Source organism: Cyclospora cayetanensis, unplaced genomic scaffold (genome assembly GCF_002999335.1).
Source record: "Cyclospora cayetanensis isolate NF1_C8 unplaced genomic scaffold, CcayRef3 CcayRef3_contig_224, whole genome shotgun sequence".
NCBI classification, from domain to species: domain Eukaryota; phylum Apicomplexa; class Conoidasida; order Eucoccidiorida; family Eimeriidae; genus Cyclospora; species Cyclospora cayetanensis.
Window position 1 is genome coordinate 44,634 of NW_020312175.1, and position 10,666 is coordinate 55,299.

General features: G+C 51.2%; 2 protein-coding genes and 1 non-coding gene across 3 annotated transcripts; 2 read left to right on the top strand and 1 right to left on the bottom strand.

The window, feature by feature from the left end:
* Positions 1–853: 853 nt before the first annotated feature.
* LOC34624259 lies at positions 854–2,853 on the bottom strand. Its single transcript, XM_022737350.2, has 3 exons — positions 1,448–2,853; positions 1,055–1,192; positions 854–923 (listed from the first exon to the last, which is right to left on the bottom strand). The coding sequence occupies exons 1-3, from the start codon at positions 2,851–2,853 to the stop codon at positions 854–856; spliced, it is 1,614 nt and encodes a 537-aa protein (XP_022590639.2).
* A 4,649-nt stretch (positions 2,854–7,502) lies between these two features.
* On the top strand, positions 7,503–7,574 carry Trnap-ugg. The gene has a single exon. It is a non-coding gene; the product is annotated as a tRNA-Pro (tRNA).
* Positions 7,575–8,270: 696 nt separating this feature from the next.
* LOC34624405 (DNA replication licensing factor MCM5) lies at positions 8,271–10,209 on the top strand. The gene is made up of 4 exons (XM_022737488.1): positions 8,271–8,870; positions 9,231–9,383; positions 9,811–9,888; positions 10,048–10,209. The coding sequence occupies exons 1-4, from the start codon at positions 8,271–8,273 to the stop codon at positions 10,207–10,209; spliced, it is 993 nt and encodes a 330-aa protein (XP_022590744.1).
* Positions 10,210–10,666: the final 457 nt, after the last annotated feature.

The window sequence follows — 10,666 nt, forward strand, 5'->3', positions numbered from 1 at the left end:
TACTGTCGCCACTCAAAGTTCCGACATAAGGCAAAAGGGACAGATAAGTTGCGCGTCGCTGCACTTTTGATGCACTCCGAGCAATCACAGCTACTTACACATAGCATCTACTGCAATGCGCACAACGGTGCGCCTTCTATTATCAAGCTAACAGTACTGTGCAATACGGTGTACAAACTGACCCATTAGTCAATTTTAAACCAATCCTTAGTTATATACAGCCGACATAGTAGACATTGCTCATATGGAACTTGGCCGGTACACGGTTCGGCTGTAGTGTGGCGCTCCTCCTGCCCTCTCCACAAGGAAGCTCACTGCCCGGACTGCCACACGCAAGCTAGAAGTCTCATCAAGAACCTTTTGAAAGCTTCCGTCAGGCCCCGCCCCCTGTCTTTTTGCACGCATTACGGCTACACATAGCAACATAGCTCACGGGCACAATGAGTGCATGCTGCATAGAGTACACAGGTAACAGATTCCTGAACGAATTGGTTTACAGACTAGCCCCTGAAAGCAGGCAATTCCAGATTGAATGGTTCTGTAGCACATGCTCAACTCTTGCGCGGCCGGAACATGGGGGGTGTTACGCAACGCCTCAGTAGTTTCTTCTTTACGGTTATTCAGAATAAGAACTTGTTCGACAGACAGTCTAGTTTGGCTATTCTTCACCCTTATCTATTGCAGCAGCCTGGATTCAATTGAATTAGACGTATATTTTGTGCATGTGCGCAAGATGCTCTATGCACCCTGAGCTGCCAATGCTCGGAGAGCTTTGGGGTGCAGCAATGTGCAATCTAGCTGTCCCCCTCATCTTCTATTGGGCCTTTGAGGGGTGCTAGCAGGAGGGAAGCCTTTAAAATGACACCCAGTACCTTTCTTTTGAGCACGCATCAAGTCTGGAATCAGGTGTTCCTCGACGGAGACTGAAGGAGCTTTTAACATGCAAAAATAATTAGGCATGGGTTTGTTGTGTTAAATTGGACAGTGGGACGGAAACCAATTGAGACACCTTCCATACGTAGCCTTGGGCTGTTGAAAACCAAAAGCATGTTACCCAAGGTTCCTAATAGGCACAGTGACTCTGTGCTTTCCGCAGCATGCTAGGCTCTCATACGCCTCTTGCATAGCCGTCAGTGTTATGCACGTAAGCCGCGCCCGAGCGGGTGCACAGGCACGGGGTCTTATGTCTTCCCTGAAAATTCAGGCGGATATAATGAGTTATCGCACGACATGAATCTAAAGATCCTTTTAGCACATACAACCATGTCGGGCTCACGTTCACTTCATCATACATCGGTGCACTGCCTACAATGCTGAGCCCCTCAGGCTCTGCTTTTACTTGCTGGAGGATGTGGGGCGCTCTTCAGTAAGAATCTACACGATAGAATTCCCCTTTCTTCGTGAACTATTGAAACACTAGTGAAACATACGTTCGTTTCGGTTAAACCGTGTGGGAGGAGCCCCGAAGGCGGCAATGGGGGGTCCAGGAGGAGGGTTTTGGCTTAGGAGATTATAGGCGCTCGCATTCGGGCTCATGGACGTGCCAATATGGACGCGTGGCGGAGTCAGATCTGTGAACAGACGTCCTCCCCTATAGGATGGATATAGGTAGACATGAGATCTGTTTCCGAGCGGCCCCCGATCCCTTCGCATCCAGTTTTCATGCTCACTATGGAAAGGGCGGGCACTTCCCTGGACGTTAGATAGGTTATCTATAGAGCCGTCTTCCAAATCCTCTATGTCATCCTCGAAAAAGGAGCTATCTGAGCTTTCATCCTGCTCCTGCGGTGGTTCTGTCTTCGTCATGCTATTGAATTTAGCAAGCCCAATATAGGTCAGCTCAGCGATAATAATTACTACGAAGAGCATCGAAAGGAATTTGATACGTTTCAGCTTTCGATATTTCGCCTGTTGCGCTCCAGAGAGAGGCGATACGTCGGCCATATGGGAGTCTCCCTCCGGCAAATCCATCTTCCGCTCCGTCTTTAACAGGCTATTGTCCAGTTCTGCAGAGTACTCCAATATCACACGCTCAGGGTGAGCCTGAGCGTCAAGCAGCTCTGCGTCCAGTTCTTTAGCTCGTTTAGTGAGAGACGCCTTGAGGGGTTCTAGGGCGACTAAGGTGCTCCCCGAGTGAGGGGCCTCCATGTGGGACAAGCCCCTCACCAGAGGTAGAGACAGCTGGCTCAAAGCAGATTCCATCTTCGCGGCATCACCTTCTCGCGCAATGCTAAACAGCATGCCCTCTGTCTCTACCACCAGCCGTGCAAAAGGAACTAGCAGAGTGTCTGCCACGGCAGAGTTGGTGAAGCCGCCACTGGTGATAGCACCAAAAACGCCGTTCAGCTTAGTCACCAATGTAGAAACATCACCCTCCGTGACTCTGCGCTCCAACAAGAATGCCCTTTCATGTGGCTGTGCAACTCCAGAAGGAAGCGTTTTCAAACGGGCAACAGAGTGGCAGAAATGGCGCAGAAGCGCCTTGCGAAGTGCAGGAGAAGCCTTGCGAAGTGCCTCGACTAGCGTTATAAGGGAGGATCCAGGGGGACCCTGTACGGGCATTCGAAGACTTCCACGGCGGGAGATGCGGCTGACTCCTACATCCTCATCGATTTCCACGTCTGCATAGGCTGGCCTCCCATACATGTTGTATGGCGTGCCGAATGGCCCCTCATATCCCGTTCCACGCTCTGCAACATGCGAATCATCTATATCCGTAATTCCTGGAAACGTGAACGTCTCTTGCGCCAACAATGAAGCATCCGAGTATGCGGAAGCTGCGTGGGCATGGTGCACCTGATACGGAGTACCGACGACGAAAAACGCCAGCGCAGGAAGCAGAGGGGCCTTCATCGGTACAGAAAGACGATCAAGCAGAGTAATTGGAGATCAGGGACTAAGGGATGGGGCCCTTAGAGTCCCTTACAGAGCGGTGAAAGACGCTCCCCAAAGCAGACCACAATCTGGACCACGCCGATGCCTACAAGACTCTTCGCCGTGGAAAACCAAACAAAGGCTCGGGTTATGGCGCAACAAAGAGAAAACTTGAGCAAAAGTGCAAGAACATGCAACATTTTGCACAAGGAGCACGTGCGTTGCCGGGTTTTTTTCGTTCTCGCTTCCCTGCCGTAAGCTACACTAGCAGTGAGGGCACCCACTGCTGCTGTGAGGGCGTTGAACTCGCTGCCCCCTCTAACAGATTGCTCTTTTAGGGGCTCCGGAAAAAACGGTTTCGATAGCCTGTTAGTTTTCCATAAAATGAATTATCTGTTTTCTGGGCATGGAGCCGAATTGTAAGCTCGACTGTCCGCTGGTGCCTGAAGAACTACGCAGAATGTGTTCCCACAGCAAGGGACTGGCTCAACAGGGGTGTGCCGCTATCACTTGAAATAACGACAGTATTAAATAATGGGGCTGTAAGCATTTAATTGCTCTAAAATCAGCTACTACATGTAGCACGGGAAGCGCAAGTAATTATGCCCGGGAAAGCTGCTTGAAGACTGTCATGGTTGCTGTGAACTGAGCCACACGTGGCATTTGCTCCTAGATTGCTTCCGTTCAAGTCTTGGTATTCAGCTCAGCATTATCTGTACCAATTTTGCGTTTAGGCTCTAGTAACCGCCGGTCAGGGCGAACGTATTGCGTTGCCGTAGCCCCCTTTGCAGAGGACTCGAGCCGCCGCATTGTCTACCCTTTAGTACTTCCTGTTGCCAAACAGCTGTTTCAGGGGACAACTGACTACTTGGTGTTGGCTATCGTTTGTGCTCTTTAGTGCAGTTCAGCAGAAGCTTAATGCGACAGGGTTCAATGCATTGTGCATGTACGCTGCAAGCTATGGTCAATCAGTGCCAAACAACAAAGCGTTGAGACTTCGTGGACTCAGCATATGCTGCTCTGAATAAAAAGGAGTACGCAGAAACAAACCGATTAGTCAATTTTTCAAGAGTACTTTGCCGAATACAACTAGGGCAGCAGGAAGTGCTACACTCCCCCCTCACATTCCAAAACAAACACACGCCCTCTTCTTACCTGTCCGTGCCTCGAGATTATTCGCATACAAAACAACGGAAAAGAATCCTCGCACTCTCGCCACTAGCCAGGCAAGGAGAAACGCCAAACAGTGCACGTGAGAAAAACAAACGTGCGCACCAAACGTTAAAGTGGAATCAACAGGACGACAGACTTGCACCATAGCCAATAAGGACCGAGGGAGTCTACCGGCATGACTGGGGCAGTGCGACGGCTCCCTGTTGTTGGAGCGCTGAATGTGTGAGCCTCTTGCTACGCGATAACAGAAGACATTTATACTTTGCAAAGGGAATCACAATACACACTAGTTCAGGAAAGCCTCGGCGCCTCTTAGAGCCTAGTCTGCACGCAAATACAGCCGGTGCATGCAACATAATGGACGTCAAAGTCCCAAAGAGGCATGACAAAGAATGTAGGGACAACATACCTCAGGTTGCCTTTGCATAAAACTGAGAGTAGTGCAGACCTCAACAATGATCAGCGGAAGATTGTCCAGCAATATCCAGAGCTGAAGGTACCTATTTCAGGGAGAGCCTGCATTGGGAAAGGGCACTCACCGAGGAACGCGAGGAATGCGCTCCATGGCGATTCGTCATGTAAACCAAGCAGAGCTGCAAATGCTCCCACAGGTAAGGCAGCCTGCAGCCGCGCTTCCGCCAAATACAAACTCGACACTACGAGTGCGAATGTGCAGCGACGTCGTTTGCCTGCCATCAGGGTTACTCGAAATATGCTGGGAAGCATCTGTGAATTCCACTGCCTAAGAGAGAGCTGATCGCGTAAATTGTCGCCTATGCTGCCAAGATGTGAAAATACGAAGTTTTGCCTCTTAGTTGTTTTGATTGGAGTTCAAAGGTTTACGCTTATGCACCACCTTCCGTCCTTCGTCGGCACCAACACAGGATATGCCTTGTATATCCATGCGCTTTGGCTAATCCAACAAAAGCACTCGCCTGCCGATGAAGATCCTCTTCATGCTCTCGAGGCTTCCAATGCTGCACAACGTGGCTTTGGGCGGCCATGGGTTTTTGCACGATACGGCGCACTGGATGACTAGCAGGTGGTGAACCTACTCGCAGCTCACCAATAACCCACAAACTTCTACTTAATTTTAACACACTCATGCTATTTTTCGGCTTGACATTCAATCATGTACTTCAGCAAAAAATGCAGTTGCAGAGGCACTAGGACCCGATGCAGGCTTAGAACCATCTTCTCGTACTGTGCTGCTCAGCCGCCAGCATAGAAGCTCTGCCTCATCTTGTTGTGGAACGTACTCTACACTACTCATCAGATATGCAGCAGATGCGGTTGAGCCCCGCACGAAGCGCTTCTTCCTACCGCTTCCTGCCACTCCAACCTCCACAACGCGCAGCTATGGCCTCACGCGCGCCTTCCGACGCCTTCCACGGAGTCACCAATGGCACCCCTGGGAGTACGTCATGATGCATAGGGCCACCACAGAGGTTAGGGAGCAGAGTTATATAATCTAATTTTGACTGAAGTAGCATTAAACTGCCGCAGCCCTGCGAGTCGCTGCGTTCTGCTAGCCGTCAGCAACCCTGAGCCTACGGGACTGCACTGACGAGTTTGCAGGCAGAATGCACCACTGTGCTGCCTCCTCGAATATCTGATCCATTTCCTATGCAGCGCCAAGTAGCACCAACAGTTCTTGACTATTAATGTTAGCCTGTACCGCCACAGAACTGATTGGCAGTAGGGCGCCAACTGTTCTAGTGCACCGCAGGCTGCGTGGGGATTTCCGTTTCCTGATGCTCCTTCAGCGCTCGACAGGCAGCCAGCTCCAGCTGGGATCAATCCTGTTGTCGTCGTTATTGGCATTTTGCAAGCGCGTGCAGTTCCCGATTGTATGATCGAATGCTCCATAATGAGAGCAGATGCGGTGTTGGGGTTGTCTGGTTCCTCTAGAAGTGCTGGTCCTATCTGGCTCCCTTTTCGCGCCCACCTTAGACTGCAGGCGAAAGTTAATCGACCTAGCTCCACATATATAGGCTCTAAGTCCCAATTTGGCTTTTTTTCAACCAGTTAAGCAGGAGTTGTGCCCATTCGCTCTAAACACGTCTGCTGGTCCGCCATTTGTAGTTGGTTTGCCCCACTGGTCGGATGTTCAATGAGTGAGTTCATTCCCACCCCGCGACCCTCCAACACATCATTTCGAACAGACTTGAGACGAGCCACTGACAAAACGGCTTTTCGTCTACATAATGGCCTTTGTGATCCAAAGTTTTGGGTGCCGCGATGTACCATATTGTTGATAAGTCGCCGTACTTGCGCCTCTCCAATTCTTAGCGCTTGTTGTTGAGCTAATCTTGGCGTACACGGATGGGTTAAGGCTTGCATGAAGGCTTGAATTGTAACAATCCCTTCAAGCGAACCATTTTGCTGCATGAATGGAGCGCCCACGAACGTACTGCCTTCTCCAGTGCTCATGCCGTAAGGATTACCCGTTTCTCTTCATCTGATCTGTACAAGGTACACTTCCAAGCTACTGATAAAATCTGCGAGTATTTTTTCGTTTTCTCAGGTTGCCATGTTGTTCTAGTAGGTAAAACCTCATCGCCATATCTATACACATTTCTTGGCTGGCAAATCATGCCTTTTCACCAGTTGGGGGTCAGCTGCGTTCAGACTAGTTTGTGGGCCGCTTTCTGCCGCCTCACCAATTTGAGTGCCGGCCTCTGCCGCCCCACCAGGTTTTGTGCCACTCGTTACTCCATTACCAGTGGAATTTGCTTTCATGCTAGTGGGAACGAAAAGCAAATTATCCACGTACTAAATGAGCTGATCGTATTAGGACGACTGTTGTGGGGAAAACAGGACATTTCACTGCATCCACAGCCAGCCGCATCGAATCATTCGGTGCCATCAAATGCAACGTTCCACCCAAGGTATCTGCTGGCACACACCTAACCCAATACTCAACATACGCTTGTTAGTGCGCTATCGAGGTGTGCGTGAATTGCTTTTCCACAAGAGCTCCCTTCTCGTTTTCTCGACCTTCAAGGTTCCAACATGAGCCGATAGAAACAGCTTGGTTGCACGTTGCTACACGTTCAAAGCACTAAGGGCATTCCCGGGTGCATTCAAGTACGATTTACAAAACTAGGGCGAAAATTGATTTGCACTGCGTTGGGTTTACGGCCCTTTGCAATAAATAGAACATTCGACCAGTGAAAGCAAAAGAGTGACCGCAAATTATAAGCAAAATGCAACTATTGTAGTAGAGTGTACAACACTGTGGCTTGCCCCGCTACAATGCCCCGGTCCTTTCCCGACCCTACGGGGGCTACGTAATTTTTATATCAGCCATCTAAAGCCAGATACACATAAAGGAATCTCTACGCACGACTTTGCTAGTGAGGGGATGGAGGTTTTCCCTAGTTCCGTAGACACCTTTCGGAGCACCGAGTGCGAAATCTCCATAATGAGACGTTTAGTGGGAAGAAGCGCGAGGCCGTTTAGTCTAGTGGTATGATTCTCGCTTTGGGTGCGAGAGGTCCCGGGTTCAATTCCCGGAACGGCCCTCCTGTTTCCCGGAGCCTATCACTGTTTGTTTGAAAGTCTTTTACCCAACCACTGTGTTCATCGCCCCATGTTGCACTATTTGTAGTCAAAATGTGGCTGGTTTCTCTTTCTTGGAGCCATATGGCAAGTAGGAGCTACAGCGTGTTCTACAGGACTAATGGGTGTTTCGCCGGCAGGCACGCATGGAACTACGTACATTGAGGTATGTGTCTTGTGTTTCGTGCTGTTGAAATAGCCCTGCTCACAATAAATACTATTGATTCTTGAATTCGAGTGCAGCAATGACTCGAAGTGCTTATTCCTTTCGGGAGGGTCGGGAGTGTAAGAAACACCACGCGCAACCCCTTCCCGGCTTCGCTGCCAGCTGGGGAGCCCCAGGAATACTTCGGTTGTCCATTGGAAGGGGATAATAGGAATGGGTGCACAGACTTTATGTTTGTACTTTTCTACTGCTTTGTATGCTTCATTCTGGTTGCTTCTTCCTCATTTCCTGCGCAGAGAGCAGGGAGGTCCCTTGTAAGCCCTTCCTTCGCGTTTTAGGGGGGTGGGGGTTGGTGTTCTGTATGCCGGGTATCACCATCCGAGGCCTTCTACGCGGCTTGCCGCCCCAGTGGAGTTAAAAAAAGCCTTTCGCGGTGTCTCGGGTGCCCATATATTTGTCTTAGTGTCGCTTCCCCTCCGTCCTCTCTCCCAAGATGTTCGAGGGTGAGCGGGTGTTTTACTCCAACAACAGATCGGATCCCCATGGCTTCGAGGCAGAGGAAGGAGGCCCCGCGTCTCTTCCATCTTTAAAGCAGGCCCGACTCTTTTTCGAGCAGTACTTACATCACGGGAGTGGGGCACTGCGGCGCAAGCTTCTTGCAGAAGCAGAGAAGAGCAGCAAGTGCCTGTTGGAGCTCGACCTCTTTGATTTGATCGAATACCAGCACAGAGTTCAGCCCGCTGATTTGGAATGCGTCAATACGCCTCTCTGCGGTCGGGACAGACACAGGGCGCCTCCAGACTTTGCTCACAGACTGGCCAGGTGTCTCAGGGAAAGGCCGCTCGTATACTTGCCCGTTTGTGAAAAGGCTTGCGAGGAGATTGCGGCGAAGAGCGCCATAGTCCAAGGGGCCCCAGAGGGGCCCCAGGGACTGTCTGGCAAGAGGCAGCGTGCCTTCGATGTGCAAATCAACCTGGTGGATTCGGGAAAGAAGCCTACGCCCATCCGGAGTCTCCTGTCTCAGCAGCAAGAACAGTTTGTTGTAACTACTGGGATCGTCATTAGCTGCAAGGCCCCAATGAGCCGCATGCAGGTGCTTCAAACGCCTCCGCACACGTCTCCCTATTCCCTGGGCTCGAGTTGAGAGAGCAGTAAAAAGAGCAGCTGCCAACGACAGGCAGGCACAACAGAAGAGCAAAGGGCAATCATTCTCGAGGGCGCAAGGCCCTTGCTCGACTCCTCGCGCGAGTGCTGAGCCACAGCTCCTAGTCTGCATCCTCCAGCATGCATGCAGCAGCCGCCTAAGCAAGCGGCTGCTGCATGCATGCAGGGGACTGAAGGCCACCTTGAGGTGTGCCCCCCTAGCGCGTCGGGCCTTGTGGGGACAAACACAGCGTGCGGCATGCGGGCCTTGTAGACATCTGCGCATGCGCGCTTGCTTTTGTGCTGTCAGAAAATAACAATACAATGTCGTTTTTGCAACCACAAGTTGACGATCCATGCAGCAGAATGGAGGGAACAACCCCAGATGCCTCGATTCTGTAGAGCCTCAGAGCTAGCAGGATCTGCACAAGGAGACTCCGACTTGGGGTGCAAGAATAAGCCCGTAAGACGTCTATCCTCGCGCCGTAACTGCCAGCCAGCCGTGTGCATGCGTTTTAGCGTCCCTTACGCAGCGCGCTTGGCCCCTCCGCATTCTCCTCTCTGTCTGTCTGTTCGTGTTTCTCTCTCGCTCTCGCTCACCGACTCCGTATCTGCGTGCGTCTCGTGCACGCTGCACGCAGCGCTGACAGATACAGTGTGGCTCGATTGTGAACGGCAAACAGCGTGCCCCTTTTTGCCGTTCACAATCAAGCCACACTGTTGCATTGCATGCGCTGCGCTGCACGGAGCGAGGCCCCCTTAGCGGTCGACCTCGGTCGCCTTTGTGCTTCACAACACGCACGTTTCGACGAAACGGGCAAAAATAACGGCCTCATGAGCGCGCGGCTGCCTTCTGTGTGTGTGTGTGTCACTCATTGCGTGCGCCTCAGGAGCCCTACTTCATCGTTAGCAACGAATGCACATTTCTTGACGTCCAGCTGCTCAAAATGCAGGAGCTTCCTGAAGACGTAAGGCCGTTTTTCCCTTTTCCGTGCCCTCCACCTCCTAGCGCCACCAGTTGCAACTCACGAAGAGGCTCTTTATTGGTCTGTGGTACGTCTTGGAAGACATCGACCAAAACTCACGGCTTGCTCTGCAGCACCTTGTGGAGGTCCGCTGTCGCGCAGGTGCCTACTGGTGATATGCCCCGTCACTTGCTGCTCAATGCGTCAAGGTTTCTGGTAGATGAAGCTACAGCAGGAGATCGACTGATCGTCAGCGGAGTGCTCACCACTGAAGTGGGTCCTGGCGTTCCGAACTTTGCGACGGAGAGATACGGTAGGCGTTGAAAACGTTCAGGCGAAAGAGTGCACACAGCAGAGAGAGAGACAGAGAGAGAGAGAAAGAGAGAAAGACAGAGAAAGACAGAGAGGCAGAGAGACAGACAGAGAGAAAGACAGAGAGAAAGACAGAGAGAGAGAGAGAGAGAGAGAGAGAGAGAGAGAGAGAGAGAGAGAGAGAGAGAGAGAGAGAGACAGAGAGAGAGAGAGAGAGAGATATAACCGGCTTCGACACCCTCGGCACACGCATCCCTTGCCCTCCACACACGCAAAGACACTCCCTATATATAAGAGCGGATGAGCACACGAGAGAGACTCAGTCACAAGAGACGATCTCATGCGGTCTGTTTCTTTAAACCAAAGAAACACTACACAAACGAGAAGTAACACTAAGGCTTACAGCGAACGATATCTCTACATCAAAACCCAGTAATGGTGGGCTGCGTTGGGAGGGGCGGTGAGAAGT

Excerpts from the sequence above, each read along its gene's own strand:
- LOC34624259 (XM_022737350.2), bottom strand. The coding sequence starts at position 2,853 with ATGAAGGCCCCTCTGCTTCCTGCGCTGGCGTTTTTCGTCGTCGGTACT. Across the intron at positions 1,193-1,447 it reads TTCGGGGCTCCTCCCACACG|GGAAGACATAAGACCCCGTG; the intron begins GTTTAACCGAAA and ends CTGAATTTTCAG. Across the intron at positions 924-1,054 it reads GTGCCTATTAGGAACCTTGG|TCTCCGTCGAGGAACACCTG; the intron begins GTAACATGCTTT and ends AAGCTCCTTCAG.
- LOC34624405 (XM_022737488.1), top strand. The coding sequence starts at position 8,271 with ATGTTCGAGGGTGAGCGGGTGTTTTACTCCAACAACAGATCGGATCCC. Across the intron at positions 9,384-9,810 it reads TGGGGTGCAAGAATAAGCCC|GAGCCCTACTTCATCGTTAG; the intron begins GTAAGACGTCTA and ends CGTGCGCCTCAG. Across the intron at positions 9,889-10,047 it reads TGCAGGAGCTTCCTGAAGAC|GTGCCTACTGGTGATATGCC; the intron begins GTAAGGCCGTTT and ends GCTGTCGCGCAG.